Genomic DNA, 21685 nt, shown 5'->3' with positions numbered 1-21685 from the left:
AACATAAACATAAACCAACTAAGTACACAAAGTCTGAGAGTAAATGCAAGGAGAAAATTGACGGGAGTTAGTTTAGAGATATCTTTATCAGGGAAGGGTAATTAATAAGAATAGAAACCATATCCTGACAATTAATTACATGTTCTATGGAAACTTTAGAGGTATTTTATTTGAACTCTATAAAATATAGTTACTTCATCTACTACTCATTAAAGAACAAAACCCCACAAATAAATTAGGGGATGAAAGTTAAAATAGGAACTTAGTATTATTTAATTTTGAATCCATTACAACTTCAGAAACTATGGCTGTCACAAACACAGCAGAGTTTTACAGATGTGATGCAGCTGGAAATGAGAGTGCTTGAGTTTCCCTAACATGCATCAAGAAAGGCAGAAACACAGCACCCTCAGCAGACATGGCCACATTTCTTTGGCTCCTTCCTGGGCATGTGCTTTGGCACTGTCTGCTTTCAGAGGCATAAAGCAATCTAGGATGCGGTTGGTGCATTTCTGAGTTTAATACAGAGGATAAGTGACTTGCTGAGGGCTACATGGCAAAGCGAGGACAAGCAATTTGGTATACTGATTCTCCAAACAATGATTATCTACCACATTCCACCCTTAAGTTGTAGTTTTTTTGTACTGAAGCATGACAAACATATAGCGGAGGCATAATGTGCACCAATCTTAAGTTTATGGTTCAACTATTTTTTTTTACATGAATAAACACTCATGTGACACCTCACCAATCAAGATATAAAACATTTTCAGCACCCCATAAAGTTTCTTTGTGCCCCCACTATGACTCTGGTTTACATCGTCATCCATTAGTTTTGCCTGTTCTTGAACTTCAAAAATATGGGATCATGCAGTAAGCGATTTTTGTGTCTGGCACCTTTCATTTTATATAGTATCTGTGCGATTCATTCATGTCGTGTTTGCTATTAGTTCGTTTTTTTTATTGCTGTGCACCTTTTTTTCTCCTTTTTCTTGGGTCTTTTTCTGTTAGATGTGTTATTAGGCTCAGTCCAGCCTAGGATACCTGGTAACAAGTGGCAGGAAAACTTCCTGTACCTGCAGGTAGGTGAACAAATCTCAGCTGTTCCACAGCTCTGGTCTACATTTCTAGGCTGAAGCTGTGGGCTCTGCATACTGAGAAGGGGACAAAATCACTAACAAGAAACAATGAAACATGCCACATAATACACACCCAGACATAACCAAATCAGACAGTATTTGTTCTGGGTCCTCTGAGGGGAGCTATGTCACTCTTTGCCCACCTTTAGCCACAATAAGTGGCAGCTGAACCTAGTAAAAAGAAACCACTGGCCTAAGACCTTAGACAAGCTATTCATTCTCTCTAGACTTCAGATTCCTCCCTAATAAAATGAAGGGGCTAGATGAAGTTTTTAAGGTCCCCCGAAAACATAGAGAATGCAGAAAGTCAATACTCACTTATTTCACACTGCTCCCCCTCTAGTCCTGGAGGGCAAATACATTTTCCAGGGTAGAAACAGGTCCCTCCATTAAAGCAGGTGGTTGAGCAGTTTGCTGTTAGAATGAATAACAGGGAGTTACATTAGATAGCAGGTTAAATCTAACAAAAACTTCACTTAAAATGAGGTGATTTTTCCTAAGCATCTGCTACTTGCCCATTTACTTAAAAAAAGTAAGCTGCTTTACAAATACGTAAATTGTAACCATTTGCAGATTTCAGAACATAATAGGACACCATGCACACTATATACTACCCACCTCTGGGAGTTAACATCTTAGTCAAAAAAAATCATGGTGTGTAAACAAATTATCTCTTTATCTCTTATAAATATCTACACCCTTAAAAGGAGAAGAATGCTATAAACCCAAGAAAAAAAAATTTTAAGCCTCAGGTGGGGGATAAAGGAAGAATAGAAAGAAGAAAATTTACTTTGGAAGAGAAGACCTAATAGGATTTTTTTTTTTTTTTTTTTTTTTTTTTTCCGTGTCCGGCAACGGATCGCAACCCTCAGTGTCGCCCCCGTACCGGACCGGGACCGGCAACGGGATCGCAACCCTCGGTGCTGCTCCCGCGCCTCGCTCAGCCAGTGAGCGGGAACCGGTCTGTATGTGGGATCCGAACCCTCGGCGGGAGCGCCGCCGCGCTTCCCAAGCGGCGCACTATAGCAGTGCGCCACCGGGCCGGCCCTAATAGGATTTTTTTAAAAAATAGACTTTTATGACATTTGGAGGAAGGAGTAATTGTATTCAGAAAAAGACAAACTGGACCCTTGTGAGATCCCACAGGTAGGGATGTGGCACCAGCATGAGCCGGAGGGATGAAGAAGTTGGATGTATTACAGTGGGGATCCAATGAACTAGATTACCCAGGTAATAATCATACTACTTATGATTCATCCTAACCCCTCTCTCTCGGTGTCAATTTCTATAATTTCACTGCTCACTGGCACCTAAAATAGAGGGATGACAGAGATATGGGGACAGAGGAAGAGGAAATACCTAAAAATAGACAAGTTGGCTCATTCTATAAAGATTAAAATTAGAGACTGGATTTAGCAATTCCAGTTATATGACCTATATGTTGTCTCATATAAAATAGGCCAAAGTTGGCTATAGATGAACAAAAGCTAAAGTAAGCTTCCAGTAGAAAAATCAGAAAGGAAATCCAAAAGCTATGTGTGTGCTTTCGTTGTGGGAAGAAGTCTAATTAAAATATTCTACAACTATCATGCTTCTTAAATGATAAACTTTGTGTTTAAAATCAGAAGTATACCGCAGCTTAAGGCAATGCTATACTTGCTTTGGCAAAATCAAGCCTTTTGTGGAAGGGAGCAATAGCATTTAAGAAGAACTTGGATCTGGGATTGAAGATTGTATTTGATCAGTGACAATAATTGGTGCAATGGAATTAAAGTGATCACTAGTGTCTCTCACTGGCTGTAATGCACACAACATGATTTCAAGGGTGTGTCCATACAAGCCTTGTTTCTCTTTGGTGAAGCTGAGTGCCCGGAACCAGCTCTTTGCTACTTGCTGCTAGTATTGCTAGGGCCGGACAGTTGTTTTTGTTAGTGTGTCCTGTCTTCCCACTTGTCCCTGTTTCTCCTGGGGATAAGAGGAGATGAGAAAACACTAGGATCTGTGCCTGCTTTTTTCCATGCCCTGTGGGCACTGTCCCTCACAGATGTGTAGAATGCAGTGAGCCTGAAAGTTATAGAATTTGACAAAGCTAGTTGGATAATTTGGCCACAGTCTTTGTACTTGTATAACATTTTACTGTCCTGACCAAGCTTCTCTGCATTTCTGTTATGCAATGATTCTCAACTAGGAAAATGAGCCAGAGAAAGTAAATGTCTTTCACTGGGGTTGAGGGTATATTGGCCAATGCTTAACTACTCAGTTCATAAAGTTCGTGACAGATGTCCCAAGGACCAATGAAAGTTATTCTTTAATGTTTGTGCAGATATACAGTGCTAAGGCCCAGCACCATGCCAGTAATTAAACCATTTTTCAGAAGTCCCATACTCCCTCCTGGATAATAAAAGCATCTTTTTGTTGAGGTAATAAAAAATACTATTTTTTTAATGTTTCCATATCTCCAGTGAGACCAAGTGGAATTTCAACAGACTTTCCAAAAGAATTTTAAAAAAATTACTAGAGTCTAAGTAGGAAAATCTTTCATCTGAAGATAAAATATTACAAAATGTAAAACATCCCAGAATATAGATAGATATATTCCTTCAGCAGTTGACCATGCAGTGTTTGTGACATTACAGCTTTAGAAAAACATTGCAATTGTCATTCCATTGTGCAAGCCACACCAATAATGGCCACATCTACGTAAGCAGGCCACACAAATGGCTCTTTACTCCTGTGAATACATGAGCTCCTCATCCAAATCTCTGAAGGACTTTCTTAATAGCTTTGAGACAATATAAGATTAATTCTGTTTCAAAATCAGAAATGCCTGATTTTGAAATAGCAGAGATGCTGAATGCTAAATTTAGGCAAATAAAAAGATGATTCACGGTAAAGAATTTTACTCACTGGCTGTTAATTATTATCAGTGTCATTAGTGCTTAATCTTTATGAATATACAATTAAAAATGTTTTTTAATCTAATGCTATAGTTTTAAAAGGCCACTAAAAAAAAAAGGTAGAAATGCTTTCGCATTTTGTTAGCTCAAGGGTGGGGGATAGGAGGATTAATGGCTTAATTCCGAGTTGAGAAATGGAAAAAGCATGACCCACAGAGAGCTCAAGTTATTTGCCCAGGTCCAGAGTCACTCACAGAGGAACCAGGACCCAAATTAGGTAGCCTGGGTGCAATATGATACAGTGGAAGACATGAATTTGGGTCAAGCTACTCAAGAACCATAAACCTCATTTTGCTTATCTGGGAATGAGATGAATAATATCTCAAAAGATTGTCGAGAATGAAATCAGACAATTGTACAAAAGCACTTTGTATATCATAAAATATCAGACTACCATAAATCATTATTCTGAGTCATGCTGAGGGCTCTTTAGCTTTTCTTTCTTTTCTTCCTTTCTTTTTTTTTAAATGCTCTTTGGCAATCTCACTTGGTGCTAATTAATGATCACTAAAGAAACACTTCTCAAAAATAACATTCGTCATTCTGTTTCAAGATATATATTTGTTAACAAAACACAATGCTCTATTGATTCAATTAGCATTTTGGACACAAGCATAACTTCATTAAATACACACACTGCAGGATATTCTTTACTTTTTTCCACTTAAAAGATGTGAACTGGGCAAAATAGACAGGTATCTTGTAAAGTATAGGAATTATTCAGTAATATTTTAGGGCCAACTTTGAATCCACGTTCTGAGAGTAAAATCTGCCTATGTTGCTGCAATGTTAAGGAGGAGGAACCTGATCTCTCAGGGATGTGATTCTTGAGCAGAGTGTTAAATTGGGAGTCAGTAAACTTCTTGGTCAGGCGATTTGGATCAGGTTGTTTAATTTTAGCCTTAGAAGCTCACCCACAAATTTTACACTTAAAATTTGGGTTTTAGTTACTATAGCAGCCATCTTTAAGCTAAGTGATACACCCTATTTACAGAGTTGTATTAAGAGTGATGACATATACTTATTTTAATCCAACATTTTAAAAAGGAAAAAGAACTTTGTTACCTTTATCACAATTGACTCCATAGAATCCAGGTGGGCAGATGCAGAAACCCGGAGTAATGCAAAGTCCACCATTCATACATCGTGGTGTGCAAAGGGCTTTTAGGGAGAGAGAATCCTGATTAAAGCCAAACAGGATTTTGGAGCAGGATCATTTTAAAATGTCAATAATAAGACCGGTCTACATTTTCAAGGTTTATGGTTAACTTTAAAATGGTCACTCTTTCAGAGACACAAGTTTACTACATTAAAAATTATTTTTGTGTAGGGCCGGCCCATGGCTCACTCAGGAGAGTGTGGTGCTGATAACACCAAGGCCACGGGTTCGGATCCTATATAGGGATGTCCGGTTGGCTCACTGGCTGAGCATGGTACTGACAACACCAAGCCAAGGGTTGAGATCCCCATACTGGTCATCTTTAAAAAAAAAAAATTATTTTTGTGGTATAAATCAGGCTATTTTTCAAGTTCTCAACCAATTTCTCACAAAAGAATTTTGGATTTGTTCCTTTTCAGTGCCCAGTTAAATTTTTCCCAGAATCATTTTTACTAAAATGCAGTCTTCTTAAAACTGTAAATTTTTTCCCTCTGCCCTATTTCCTTGATCTTCTAATTCCGAGATAAATGCAAATAAGAAAAATAAGAAAACATTCTTATTTCCTGAAGATGAAGAATATTTTGCTTACCCTGGTCAAATAAGTTCTTAATATTTAAGTATATTGTGATTAATACCCATTTTCTTGCTTATCTCTTTCTCTATATAATTTTCTTAAAGGTAATTTCATTTTTTTTCTTAAAAAGAAATGATGTACTTACTACACAAATGATTTTCATCCTTTTTTTTTCTTATTACAACTTCATAACTCAGATATAGTCTTTGAATTGAGCTACTTTTAATTGGAATAATTTCAAATCAGTGGTGATACTAGATTTTAAACCCAACTTGTATAGAGGGAAAAAAACCCTCAAAACTTTCATAAGACTATACCAAAGTACGATGTGTATAATAGTGAAGTGGGGGGATGGCCACAAAGAATGGAGACATTGTGCCAAGGTTTTCTGCCTTTGTCACCACATATCAAATTTAACAGAAAACCACTCCTAGAAGAAATACTTCCCAAAAGCTCTTCTGTGGCTTTTTAAAGTTTCACCAATCCTTATGTGACCAGAAAAATAATGTTAGGGGATGTGTTTAAAACCCATGCGGGCTCCTGTGTGGAATCTGTGTTCATTAGGAAGCTGGCAAGGGAAGCCTGCACCCTGTTTACCTTTCTCGCAGTGAGGTCCGTAGAACCCAGCAGGACACTCGCAGATGCGTCTCTCATTACAAAAGCCTCCATTTCGGCAGCCTCCCGGGCACTCAGCTTCACCAAAGAGAAACAAGGCTTGTATGGACACACCCTTGAAATCATGTTGTGTACATTACAGCCAGTGAGAGACACTAGTGATCACTTTAATTCCATTGCACCAATTATTGTCACTGATCAAATACAATACTTCTATCTCCTTCCCTCTATACCACTTGGATTTCACTAAATCTTTGAAGTAAGATTTTACCTCTCTCAGTTCTCCTTCTAACAGTAGGGGCTCAGGGGAGAAGGTAAAGCAAGTTTTATTTTGCCTTTCATCCCCGCCTATCAATCTACTGTACCTTCAACTCACACTGTAATAAAATGGATGATATTGCCATCAATATGCACTTTCAGAGGGTGGGATAACTTTCTGAGACATCTTTAGAGCACTGAAAGGCTCCAGAACTTAAATCTGTGCTGAAAAAGCTTGTGTAGGGATGGGAAAGGAGCCAGGCCTTCATGTTTAAATGGGCATCCGGACGTGGCCTGGATGGTGACCGGCGTGGTGGCGGTGACCCTGCTCTCTGTGGATGTGAGCAGCACCGAGCTTTGGCAGGGGGTGCGAGTTGGGTTGCCTTTGACAGGTGGGAAGTACTGGTAAAAACCATAAGCATGCTATGAGGAACCAAAGCAAGAAAAGAAGGGAAATTCATGACCATAAGTGAGATACCACTGGGGACTTTCCAAAGATTGTGTTGGAGGAGCAGGGAGAGAGGAAGAAGAAAGAGCATTTTGAGGGGGTATGGGAGTTCCTAAAACTGTAAGTGGGGTCAAAGCCAGAGAAAGTCTGTCTTAGAATTGTTGCTAGACCCTGTGTTTACCACTCCCTCCTCCCATGGGTGTGGTTATAATTACCCAAAAAACTGTATATATGTTTTTGCCCAAATCACACCCGGAAGACTAATGAACCTTCTCCTGAATCACCATCAATGATTACCTTGTTGACATGTTTTGAAGAAGATAGCATTTTGAGGCGTCTGCAGGATGGTGTTGCCTTCAGAATTCATCACAATCACATTCACTTCAAACGCTGCCACACCATCTTGTTTTCCAAGACATGGGAAACCAACTTGAACAACTAAAAGAAAAAGAGAGAAAGTATGGAGAAACACTTTATCCAGTTGACTCCAGTTTTACAGAAATCTTGGGAAGAGAGACACAGAACAAAGCAAAAATGTTCCTATTTCTTTGACTTCCCTGTATTTCCACTGGAGTAGGGAACGTATGTGGGCCCTCTGCACAGAACTAGTGTATTATGCTGGATGGAGAATGACCCGCATTAATCTGTACTCCACTAATATAGAATTGGGGATATTTTGTTCATAGTCTGGGCTTGTACTATCTTGAAAAAAAAGATTTTCTCTGGAAATTAAAGGTGCAAAACGGAAGCATAGATTGACTAACTTGAGGAAGAAACTTTGTGAGCACTTCCACCAGCTTCCACGTAAACCCAATACTGCTAAAAGTCAACATTTCATAATCCATGAAATAAAGCCCTATGAGCAATACCCCACTAGTTTATTTTTACTGTTTGCTTGAAAGTAACAAACTATCTTCTTTGAAAATATTCTGTAACTCAGACTAGATTCCAATCACAGGACTAAGTTCATGAAGTTAATATTTTCTCAGGCTATTTAATATAAAGAAGTGTCCATATCTTGGGGGTCTAGAGGAGAGTTTAATGTGACAAAATAATCTCATAGATAGTCTTATTCCTAATGGTTTATGTTCGTAAAGAGGAGCTACTTCTTTCTTATGAGCCCAATGATCACGTGGCATGTGTAGGGGTTGACAATGAAACCGCAAAGTAGGCAGATCACAATGTTGCTGTACAAAGAGGGCAGGAGACCACCAACTGTGGAATAACCACAAGTCACTGGGTGGAAATGGGGCAAATCAGATGTGACTATTGGGTGAGAGACTATGTAAATTTCAAAAATCCACTGGATTATCATAACACATCCACTAGGGAAAACTGATCTAGCTGACCCACCAGACTCTAGTTCTTCCTTATAAATACGAAGAAATATTGCTAGTAGGTACACGTGTGAAATTTTCTTCATTTTGTTTCTGTATGGCAGGAATGGTTACTGCCAAGCTTGGGCAGATCATATTAAGCCAAGACAAATCCTTTCTCTTTGGAGTGTTCATAAACCTTCCCCCTTGGCTTATGAGAAGAAATGAGCTGGAAATTGGTCTGCTCTTTTCCATAAGGCATTGCACCCAAGCTGGTCATACAATCTTCTTAATGTGCTGGCAACCAAAAACCCCTCTCAAAGCTTTGGCATTGTGCCATTCCTAAAATAACATGGCCTTCCAGCTCTCCTGAATCTTGAGATTTGAGTATTGCAAATTAATCTACTATGTGATGAAAGGAAATACAGATATTTTAACAGAAATAAAAAGAGAAAAATCCAAAATTGTGTGTAAAGTTCCAAAGTAAAAGTGTCCCCATTGAAAACCTTGGTTTAATGAAATCCTATAAGACAATTGACAAAACAAAAAAATCTATTAATAGAGATTGCTATTTCAGAAGGAAGCAAAGGAGTTGACAAATAATTTCTTTAAATTGTTTGCTCTTCTGGTGCATTTATATTTTCTTCAACTATAAAACTTTACGTACCCTCCTTATGAATCTTCTGCGTGAATAAGTAGGCTAATAATTGCCCTAAGGCATAAAAAGATAGAAGAACCTGAAAAGACACTTAAAGACAGAACTTTCAGAATCTTCCTCACCACCTGCTATCATCCAAACTTTATTGTTTTCCAGATATATTCTTTTCCTGGACCTTATGCATCCTCCACATTGCAGTCCACCTGATTCTTTTAAAAAGGCACTTTGGTTTCATTTAAGTTTCCAGAATCTTGGTATGGAAGATAAGATGCTTGTTAGTAAACTCGTCATCATTTCTGCTTGTCAGCATTGTCAAATTTCAAAACATATTTTGAATGTTAAATATCAAAAAATGCCTTATTGGGTGTGTGGGAAATTCAGTTAGGAACAATGATTAGTTCCTCCACATCTTAAGATGTGCTAGAAGCAGACCAGGTGCAAATCTGGGTAAATTATGACTACGTGTTCACATGCTCCAGTTGTCAGGGGGCACTTCAGAGGGTCTGGAGTGCTCACATAAAAGTATGTGGTTTGCTAACATGGCCTCTGAGTCAATGAAGGTGAAGACATGATCACAGAGTTCACTGGTCTGTAGTGATGCTAAAAAACACAGATCTGAACAATCCCAGGAAAAAAATGTGAGGACATAAAATTCAACAGAAAGTTCAATAAGGAAAACAAATCATTAGTAACTTTCATTAGGGTTCTGAAAATTAACCTTCCTCTAAGTGACTAAATACATATTTGAGTCACAATGCAAAGAGCTCATTCATTCAAAAAATATTTATTGAATGTTTACTATGTGCCAGTCACTGTTCTAAGCACTGGGGACACTATATAGTGAACAAAACAAATAAAAGCCCCTGTGGAGATCATGTTTCAGTTATTTATTTTGAAGATATTTTGTGATAGTAGCATATTGTAATCACTTAAACACTTAGAAAAATAAAGTAGAAATTGGCACATGTTTAAAGCCATAGACTTAAACTAGAATGATAAGTAGTTGCAGTAGTTTGGATCTGCAACTGCAGGATTCTTTGGGTATTGACTTTTATAACCTCTCTACTCTAATTTGCCTGTATTTTAAATTAATAATAGTACATAAATGTCATCTGGGAATATTGCCTAACACTTAAAACAAGGATCAGGTAGAGAACTGCACTTGCTATATGACCCACTGACTTGGCGTAGTTTAGTTAAAGTCTTTGGGCCTGTCTCCTCATTTGGCCATGACTAATAATACTATTCAAAGGATTTTTAGAAAATTTGTGCAAAAAGTTCTTTTATTTAAAAGCTAAAGAATAGTGTCAGTCACCATCAAAAATGTCTTTCATTAAAAAAAAATCTTATCAAAGCAGTCACACATACAGCATAGTTGTACCAAATTGTGCCAAATGCAAAAGAGAGAAACAGTCTTTAACATTTTTTAATAGAAAAACTGCAAACAGTCTTGGAAGATAATTAAAGATGTAGTATCTTTATTTCCTCAGTAAACTAATAGAAATTATATTTCTAAACATTATTTTATTAGTCTAAAATTATGCCCAATCGCTGTTACTATTAATATAAAATATTTTCCTTCTTCCTTCATCTTTTAAAGATCTAACATACTCTCGGTTTAAAATTTTTGCTTATTTTTTTTTATATGTAATAATTCCAACCCAACAAACTCAGCCTCAAGTTAAAAATGGACACATTAAAAATCCCTTCGGCCCCGATGGAAAAATTTTATCTATACATATCTATCTCTTTTGAAATAGGAGGTATGTAATCATAGTTATGATCTGAACCATAACATAGAATGATTTGAAAATAGGAAATAAAGTTTAGAATTTAGGAGGTACCTAGTTTATGAGTTTCAATGAATTAATCCTTAATGTAAAATAGAAACCAGTGAAAGATGCATAAATTCCTTAATTACACTGCCCATTTTTCAATTTTAAAACATAAGACATAAATTTTATTTCCTCTTGTGCAAACTCTACTTGTCCTCCTTTTTGCTTACATAAATTTTATCTGTAAGATCATTTAGGTAATAAGAATTATCATTAAACATCTTTAAAAAGTGTTCAAAGAATTTTGCTTTTACAAAAACAACAAAATCTGACTTCGGTTAGTCTTATCTCCAGTAGTTGCCTTCTGTGAACCCTGTACTCTGCCCAGACTATATTTCTCTGAGTTCCCCAAACATGTGGTGCAGGTCCACTGTGGCCTGACAGCACACCCAGCTGCCTGGAATGTTCTTTCTCTTCAGTTCTGTCTGTTCTCCCACTCTACTTTCAAGGCCAAAATTAAATAATACTTGCTCTCTGTAGCCTTCCCTAGTATCCTATGCCTAAATAATTTTACTTACATATTTCACAAATACATTTATATGATTTCACTGTAGTATAATTATTTAATTACGGCCTGCATCCTTGCTAAGGATGAGATTTTCAAAGGCAAGGACTATGGCTTATTTTTTTAATTTTTTGAAATCTGAGCACCTAGCACCTAGCATATTGTCTGTCACAAACTAGGCACTGACAGATACATGTTATGGGAGACACGCCCATGTACCCTCCCTTTCAGACACAGGCACACGCTTGCACATACACGTATGCACACATCCACTGTAGACAGAGATTCACCATAGACAATGGGAGCTAGAGAGAATAAAATATTAACAGCATGCACTCAGAAAGACATGCACAAAGAAAAGAGACATTGAAGGCAGAAAAAGTGTGAACACTCTTACTTCCAAGGAATAATAGAAATGTGAAAGTCAAACAATTTCTCATTAATACACTTATAAGTAGAGAGCCACTTTTACCAAAAACTGGATGAAATTAGGCCAGACATTGTGAATTTCAATGCAGTCTAGGTTGTATAATCTAAACAAAGGTGAATTAAAACAGCTCAGAAAAACTAAAGCAGATTGAACACAACTCACACAGCATTCATATACAAACTGATGTACAACTGATTGCACATAAACTAAGTAAACAGCAAACTTATTCTGATGGAATACCTCTTCCACACTGAGATGGGCATGGTGCTCACGCAGCCTCAGCCTCCAGTCATTTGAGTCACTATCTTTATAAGAGAAGAGAAGAGAAAGGAGAGCAAGAGCTCACCTTCAACACCACATGATTGTAAACTGCTACATGATGAGAAATTATCTAACATAAACATTCATCAGTGCTCCAAGCTGCGCAGATGGCCATTCATTCTCTCAGCAAATGTTGACTACCTACCCTGGGTTTCACATTCTGCTAAGAACTGGGTCACCAAGAAGAAGATGGTCCTTCCTTTATTAGCACCTATTTAAACATTTCTAGGCATTGGAGTCCTCAGACTCTTAGTTCAGAAACACCACTGCTCTGTTGGTTTCATGGTATGACAAACACAGTGTTCAAAGAGGCAAAGTCTTGACTTTATAGAAACTGTTTTTTGTTATACAACTCAGTAATTGTACTGAAACACCCTGCAGTTTGTATTTCCTGTTTTTGTTCTCTTCAGATGCCAGAGGCGGGCACTTCATAACTGTTAAAGATCAAGAGTTTTCTTACTTCATGCAATGCTTAGGCATAAAGGAATCTGTGGGATAAAAGAACAGTTTAGCAGCTTGGGGGTATAAAATAGCCCAGTAGAATAACAAATGCTACCTGGATGCTTAGGAACAAAGACACACTGATTTGGTTACTTTTTAATAATTCATGGTACCTTCATTTCTCCTACTGTGGGGACTGAGCTAATGAGGCTAATGAATAACTGCCTTACGATGGTTTAAAATTCCCATAAACTTCTTGCACCTGCATTTCTGCAAACAAATCCTACATCTGCTTCCAAGAAACTGTGTATGTGTGTTGAGGGGAAGGTTGTAATGCAAAGTGTTATGTGTGGGGGGTTGTATATGCAAACTGTGTATTCTTGTATGCGTGTGCACATACCTGCACATCACCTCGTGCCAGGAGGAGGCTTGTTTTTTCAATCTCACCTTGCCCAAAGTGTCCTCCACTTTTTCCTCTAAGTTTTATTATTGATAAAGATCCTAAATTATTAGAAAATGTTTTATCTAAACACTATCTATTAAAATCTTATGTGTTCATGTCCTAAAAAGCAGAATTTCACTAAGATTTTTTAAAAATTTATTTAATTTTTGGATACAAAATCATTTTCTCAACACACAAATGAAAAAAAAAATCACAATTGAATTTAAAGTGAGTTGATAAGGAACAAATTTAAAACACAAAGATTAACATCCTTAATGCATAAAGAACACTTAAAAATGAATTAGAAAAATCTTAACAGAAATCTGGTGAAGGACATGAGCAGACAAGTCACACACACAAAAGAAACACAAGTGGCTAATAAACCCATTCTAAGATGTTCATAGAAATGGAAACTAAAACAGAAAAATGACATTTTTTATTTCTCAAACTGAAAAAATATGATACTATATAATACTGGTGCTATGAGAGAAATGATGTCAAAATCTTCTAGTATAAGTTGGTAAAATTTTTTGAAGAATAGATTGGATTCATAAATAGAAGTCTTTAAAATGTTCACACATTTTCAACCAATTAGCCTACTTCAAATTTTTTTTTAATGTGGAAGGTAGCTATATAAAGGTAAAAACATGGGAATAAACTGAATGTCCAACAATATGAGAAATGCTAAATTATGGACCTCCATAAAATGTAATGTAATGAAGTTATCAAAATCATTATTTTAAACAGTATTTAAGACAAATTTTCAAGATGTAATATTAAATGAAAAAGCAGGAGGAAAAACTGCACTAAACATAACTAGGTATGTTTAAACTCCAGATATACCTCCAAAAAATGACTGAAAATATTTTTATAATTTTTTTTTTGCTAAAAGGAAAATTTATATAATGTACAGCATACGTTAATAAAAAAGAAAGATTTCAGATCAACAATAACCTTTGAACCTTAGGAAACTAGAAAATGAAGAGCAAACTAAGCCCAGACCTAGCAAAGGGGGTAAATAATAAAAATTACAGCATAGATAAAAGAAATAGAAAATAGAAAAAAATTAGAGAAAATCAATGAGAAAAGATTTCAGATCAACAATAACCTTTGAACCTTAGGAAACTAGAAAATGAAGAGCAAACTAAGCCCAGACCTAGCAAAGGGGGTAAATAACAAAAATTACAGCATAGATAAAAGAAATAGAAAATAGAAAAAAATTAGAGAAAATCAATGAGACCAAAAGATGGTACTTTGACGAGATCCACAAAATTGAGAAAGCTTTACCTAGATGGATAAAGAAAAAAGAGAGAGGACTCAAATAACTAAAATCAGAAATGAAAGAGGGGTCATTACAATCAAATTTACAGAAATCAAAAGAATTATAAGAAAATACTGTGAATAATTCTTGGTCAACAAATTAGATCATCTAGATGAAATGAATAAATTCCTAGAAACATACCACCTACCGAGACTGAATAATGAAAAAAAAAAAAAAAAACCCAGAAAGTTTGAACAGAACTATACCTGGTAAGATAAGTGATTATCAGTTTTTGGTTTCCTGATGCCGGACTCCCTTCAGGATTTCTTATAGAGCTGGTCATGTAGTGGTGAACTCCCAGTTTTTGTTCATCTGGAAAATACACTATTTTCCCCTTGTTTCTAAAGTATAGCCTTGCTAGGTATAGTATTTTTGGCTGGCAGGTTTTTTCTTTTAGTATTTTGAATATATCATTCCATTTTCTTCTGGTCTGTAGAGTTTTTGCTGAGAAGACTGCTGTTAGTCTGATAGAGGCTCCCTTATAGGTGACTTGACATGTTTCTCTTGCTTCTTTTAAGATTCTCTGTCTTTGAGCTTTGCCAGTTTGACCATAATGTATCTTGGAGAGGATCTTTTTGGGTTGAATCTGTTTGTGGATCTTTGAAACTCCTGGATCTGAATGTCCAAGTATCTCCTCATACCTGGGAAGTTTCAGTTATTTCACTGAATAAATTTTCCATGCCTTTTCCTTTCTCCTCCCCTTCTGGAATACCCATGATTAGAATATTTGTGCACTTACAGTTGTTTGCTAGCTCTCTTAGATTTTCTTCATTTTTTAAAGTTCTTTTTTCTATTTTTTTTGTCCACCTGGGTTATTTCGAGAAGACTATCTTCAAGATCAGAAATTCTTTCTTCTGCTTGTTCTAGCCTGCTGCTTAAGCTCTTGGTCGTGTTTTTTACTTTGTTAAGTGAATCTTTCAGTTTCATGAGTTCCACTACATTCCTTTTTAAGGTACTAATAACCTCTTTGTAAATTTCCTCCTTCATATCTAAATTTTTTTTCTCATTTCATTATGTTGTCTGAGTCTTCTCATATCTCAGTGAGTTTCCTTAAAACTGTTGCTTGGAATTTCTTTTCAGCCATTTCAAGGGTTTCCTGCTTTATAGTATTAGAGAATTACTATATTTTTTTGGTGGTGTCATATTTTCTTGGGTTTTCATATTTCTAGTATCTCTATGTTGATGCCTGGTCATCTGATAGAGCAGTTGCTTCTTTAATTACTCTGGAGAGGGCTTTGAGGAGAGAGAAAAGGACTCTTCTTTTTCCAGTCTCTTCTGGTGACACTCCTTGTGTCAATGCAGTTGAGTGTCTGGCTGGCTGCCTGCATGGTGGCTGTGGCTACTGCTGTGGTGTCAAGCTGCTTTTGTGGCAGCTGTGGCTGTGGCAGTGGCTGTGGTGGGCTACCCATGTGAAAGTGATGCTTTCATCATGCTCCTTGCCTGCTTTCTGGCAAAGGTGGCTGCTGCTCTTGGCTCTGCTTAGAACCCACTGGCATGTTCTGCTGTTTGTCTGCTTCTAGGCAGAGGGAGTGGCTGCCCTCATCTCCAGTCTAGGCCCCCTGGGTGTGCTCTGCTGCTTGCCTCTCACTAAGATATTTTTACTAGACACAATAAAGTGAATAAAGCTGGGAAGACTTAAGATACAAGTATTAAATTAGAAATCCAAATATGCAAGATTTATTGGAAGCTGAGCAGGTGTAATTGTGTAATTAATTTAGTTAATATATTTTTAATGGACTACAATGAGTTTGTATTCCTTTAATAATCAGTAAAAGACAAAAAAATTCAAATATATAAAATGGAAATTGGAAGACATGCATTTATTTGATTCCTGACCACTTCTTTAAAAACAGCAAAAAATATGATCAAGATAAATTTCTTAGGAAATTATCTTTGACTAAAAAAAAACACCATGTGACATGGCATGGGACTGAGTAATGGCCATATTCCAAGAACTTGGTGGCTGCAGTGTTGCTCCTGTCTCCATGGTGTAGTTAAGCTCTGCCAATGCCATCTGAGTGGAATTGAGATATCCAATTTTCTGGAATAGGATATCCATGTCCTAGGAGCTATGAATCTCAGGGGAATATATCTCCAGCGCCCAAGTCCTCATTCCTTCACCTAGACCTCAAACCCATCTAGATCAGAAGCAAATCCACTGGGAGGGCTGCTGGTCACACCTGCAACACTGGGATGTTCAAAGAGAAAGTCAAATTCATACTCCTCCTTTCTATAGCTAACGTGCCACTTATGCTGGGAAATTAGAAAAACTCTGTGTTTATTTAGTCCCCAGTTCTTATAGCACAGGAAAGCAGCAATGCAGACCCATTGGGAGTGGCAGATAACCACAACCTGAAAATGGCCTTTGTAAAGGTGCCTGACTTCCTGATTATTTTATAAATTTAAATTAGCTCCTGATAGAATTTTCAGTTGACATCTGATAAAATTATTCTAACATTCCTCTAGAAAAATAAGAATTTTTTTTAAAAAAAGAAAAGGTTATGCTATCAATTATTTTAAAACACTATAAAGCTACAACTAATACAATAGTAAAATAAACAGTAAGCTCTAAACAAACCCTATGTGCAGAAGAATTTAATGTGAAATAAAAGGCATATCTTGAATCAGTTCAACTTCTCATGCTGGAAAAGTTGATGGCTCAGAAAAATAATTCTGGCTAGAAGCTTTTTACTTCATTCTATTACCAAAATAAATTTTTATAAAATACTAGAAGCATGTGTAAGTTAACACCTAACTGCTCTCTAGAATAGTAATTAATTTCTAAATATAAAAGCAATGGAAAAAAATCACAAAGAAAAAGATAGGTTTGACCACATAGAATTTTAAAGCTTCTGCATATCTGCCCCCCCAAATAAAATACAAATGATAAATTGAAAAACAATTGTGATAGAAGGCAAACATACTTAATATATAGCAAGCTTTGCAAATCAATAAGCACACTGTTATCTCAATATAAAAATGAGCATGATACACAGACATTTACACTGTCTAATATACAAAAAAATAAAGACTGGCCAGTTAGCTCAGTTAGTTAGAGTGTGGTGTTATAACACCAAAGTCAAGGGTTCAGATCCCTCTACTAGGCAGCCACCAATAAAAAAAAAACCCTATCTCAACAGGAATAAAAAAATCAAATTAAAAGAACACTGTGAACAGGTGGTGTTATAACACCAAAGTCAAGGGTTCAGATCCCTCTACTAGGCAGCCACCAATAAAAAAAAAAACCCTATCTCAACAGGAATAAAAAAATCAAATTAAAAGAACACTGTGAACAGGAATAAAAAAATCAAATTAAAAGAACACTGTGAACAGGAATAAAAAAAATCAAATTAAAAGAACACTGTGAGAAATCACTTTTCACTTTTCAAGTCAGCAAAGTAGTCAACGTGATTAACAACCTATGTTATGAGGTTACAGTAAGCCAGGCACTTTCCCTCATTGCTAGTCAGGGTACAAATAAATACAACCCTCATGGAAAGTATGGCATTTTGGCAATTTGCTTTAAGAGCCTTTTAGAAAGTTCATAGTTCATATCTTTTGACACATAATTCCACTTCTAAGAATCTGTTTGAACAAAATAATGAGATAAGCACCAAGATTTTGGAGCCCACATTAATCCAACAATGACTTTCTGAGGGCCTGCTCTGTGCTGTGTCCTATGTGGGAAGCCACAGCAAATAAGACACAGAGGGCTCCTGCCCTGATGGAGGTTACTGTCTATTTGTTTAAAAAGGATATTTATTGTGATGTTTCTAGTATGAATACTCTTAAAAAAAAAAACCTCATTAACAAACATTAAGGAAATGAATAAACAAATTAAGGTATATCCATAAAATGGAATATTATAAGGACATTAACAACTTTCATAAAAATCTATAATGACTTGGGAAAATGCTTATGTTAAAATGTTAAATGCAAAAAAAAAAAAAAAACCATGATGTAAAGCCAAATGTATAATATTACCACAATATGTAAAGATATGTGTTCACAGAAAAAAGACTAGAAGGAAATACATGAGCATGTTAACACAAGTGATCCCTGTATCCTTCTAAAAGTCAGAAATCCTGGGCTCTAGTCTTGACTCCACCGCTTACTACTAATATGTGATTTTGGGGCAAGTCAGTCACACCTCATAAGTTTTTTTTTTAATTTATAAAATGGAGCTGTAGTTCTGGCCTTGACTCCCTTCTAATATTCAAATTAGAATATGCATGAGTATTTTGCAAGCTGAAAGGCTGGAAACAAGTATCACAAACCATTTTTTGTTTTTTAGCAAAGAAGGATGATTAGACTTGACAGGTTGAACCCCTTTCTCCCACTTCCCCATGTCTCCCCTCTCCTTTGAATTCCTATTTAATATAATGCAAACATTTAGGGAGTTTTCAGTTTTCTTGACTTATTCTGTTTGCCCTCAATCACTAACTTTGACTCTTTGCCACAATTATGTGCACTATATTAATCCACACTTATTGGCTGGATGTATTTCACCAGGCGTGTTTATTTTCTTCTTTCTTTCTTCTGTTTTTTTTTTTTTTTTTAATCTGGAATCATTTATGAACTGGGTGTGGGTTGGGGGGGTATTTTGAGTTTTTCAGAAGTTATAAAACCATCATTTCTTCACTCCCATCCTAATCCTTTGCCTAAAGGATAACAACTGAGCTGCCCTAAAATCAATAGATCTCTTCAGGAAAACATTTCAGAATCCCTCGATGAATGACATTTGGATCTTAAGTATTATTCTCATCACCAGTACATTTTAAGTGTAAACTTTTCTCCAAGGTGAAGACCACCCACCTGATGCCTTGTGCGGCACTGTTCCCAGCAGAGGGACATCTGGAATCATTTATGAACTGGGTGTGGGTTGGGTGGGTATTTTGAGTTTTTCAGAAGTTACAAAACCATCATTTCTTCACTCCCATCCTAATCCTTTGCCTAAAGGATAACAACTGAGCTGCCCTAAAATCAATAGATCTCTTCAGGAAAACATTTCAGAATCCCTCGATGAATGACATTTGGATCTTAAGTATTATTCTCATCACCAGTACATTTTAAGTGTAAACTTTTCTCCAAGGTGAAGACCACCCACCTGATGCCTTGTGCGGCACTGTTCCCAGCAGAGGGACATTGACAGTTGGATCTGCCATGATGCCTTTATCCAGGGAGCGCAAGGACAGGAATTCATAGAAGTATTCTGCCTACAACAAAAGGCATTGACAGTCAGTACCATGGAAACAGAGAGTGAGAAGGCACTTCTCAACTCATCATCCCTCTGATGGAAGGACGATAATTTTCACTACGGGAACTCTGGAGCACACAAGATCTAAGATACTGTGTAGGCATAACTCACCCGCTGTGTTTGACAACTATAGAATTAGACCCTCTGGAGAGCCCTAATTCCTTAAAACCATTAAAAACATTTATCAAAAACATCTCCAAAAGGTAGTCTTCTAACTTAAACAATATTATTTAGTTACTGTCTCTTAAAAACATTGAGGAAAAAATGCTCTTGGGGAAATAAGTGATGTCAAAATAATCATTGACTAGCCCTTAGAAAATCCATCTGTTTCTTGGGTCATTCTTTCTTTCTTTTTTTTTTTTTTTTCGTCTTTTTTACTGACCGGCAACAGGATCGCAACCCTCGGTGTTGCGCCCGCACCACGCTCAGCCAGTGAGTGGGAACCAGTCTCCACATGGGATCCGAACCCTCGGCGGGAGCACCGCCGCACTCACAAGCGGTGCACTCTCCAGTGCGCCACCGGGCCGGCCCTTTGGGTCATTCTTTAATTCTTTTCAAATCTGAAGTGAGGCTCTTGACAGAATTTGGAGAGTTGTAATAAATACAGGATAATGAAAACAGCAACCTATTGGCAAAAGAAGACATTCGAGTCCAAAATTTAACGATCTTGCTATTAACATTTATTTTTCAGCCTCATTCCTTTTGAAAGGTTTATATTTAAGATCTCACTTTAATTATGGAGAGAAAAGCCTAAAAATGCAAAGACCATCTTTACAATATGACAACAAGCCATAAAACTTTACATTGTAAACATTTTCTTTTGCCTATTAAGTCTCTCATGGAGAAAATGATTCCTGCTATTCAAATGGCCATGAATACTGAAAGCAGTGATGCATAATCTCACTACAGAACTTTGATCCTTAACTGATTTTCAACTGGGTTATTAAAAGGGTTTGTGATGGAAACAATATATTCTTGCCTAGGAATAAAGAATAATCAATAAATACCACAAATACTAATGCGAGAGTTAAGCAAGTGGTTCATTTTTACATTTATAAAAACATATAATTTCAATAAGAAATCTGAATTTTTAGCTTTAAAAATAAAGAAAAAGGATGAAAGACTGGAGACCAATATCAAAAGAATGATTGTGGAATGGTAATTGATATTTTTTCCTTTTCTCAAATTTTCTATGTGTGGTTCTGTACTTTTTATAGTGAAATAAATGCATTTATTTAAAAACAAGCATTAATCATGTACTCTGCTTTCAGTTCTGTGTGACTGATGACAATCATTGACTCTATTTGTATAATTCTCTGATCATAGATGAAACATTCTTCTTGCACTTCTATTTAGTGTGCCGTGCTCATGCAACAATTTTACTTTAATCTTTTGCATGTCTCCTTGAAAGTGTGCTTCAAGAAAACAACAATAAGCATTATAGTAGCTTATAAATGTCTTTTCAAAAAGTTTTGATGATGTTCAAAGGATGTGGAACTGAAAGAAATTCACCCAGAGGCCAGACATATAACTTCATAGAGCTTTTGAGTCTTCATACGTCCACATAAACTTGGCTGGGAGGCACGGAATCTGTTCGATTCAGTATCAGAGCTTATCATTAGCACCGGCATGACTGCTCGACATGATGCAGCGAGGGTTAATGAATTTCTCTGGACAGCCAATACTCTGATCTTATCAATAACAAATTTATCACTACAGATTTTAGGGTGTCCCTCTGATTTCTTTGAGAATCACTAAACATCATGGTTTTTCTATTGTAATTCTAAGACTGTATCACAAGGCGGGAATGGTCCAAACAGTTTCTTGCTTGGATTTTATCAGCAAAAGGCAGTTACCAGAGTAAACCTTCCATTTGTTTGTTTGTCCTTGTTATAAATGATAATGGTGCTCAAATCTCTGAAATATGTAATTTCCTTCATGCTTGGCATATTATTATTATTTTTTTCCTTTTTGTCTTTTTTCGTGACCGGCAACGGATCGCAACCCTC

The 21685-nt window shown here is 36.6% G+C and overlaps 1 protein-coding gene across 1 annotated transcript in view; it reads right to left on the bottom strand.

Moving 5' to 3' along the window:
* The window catches only part of WIF1 (WNT inhibitory factor 1), a gene marked incomplete at its 3' end in the record, with an annotated part of 67643 nt that overhangs the window by 6339 nt on the left and 39619 nt on the right, over positions 1-21685 (bottom strand). Inside the window, exons 3-7 of the mRNA XM_008584460.1 lie at positions 19527-19635; positions 7448-7588; positions 6427-6522; positions 5162-5257; positions 1458-1553 (exon numbers count right to left, since the gene is read on the bottom strand). Coding sequence (XP_008582682.1) covers positions 1458-1553; positions 5162-5257; positions 6427-6522; positions 7448-7588; positions 19527-19635 — 538 coding nt within the window. The remainder of the gene's footprint in view (positions 1-1457; positions 1554-5161; positions 5258-6426; positions 6523-7447; positions 7589-19526; positions 19636-21685) is intronic.

The sequence above is a fragment of the Galeopterus variegatus genome, unplaced genomic scaffold, assembly GCF_000696425.1.
Source record: "Galeopterus variegatus unplaced genomic scaffold, G_variegatus-3.0.2 Scaffold3265, whole genome shotgun sequence".
Classification (NCBI taxonomy): Eukaryota; Metazoa; Chordata; class Mammalia; order Dermoptera; family Cynocephalidae; genus Galeopterus; species Galeopterus variegatus.
This window is presented reverse-complemented; position numbering and strand designations above follow the sequence as displayed.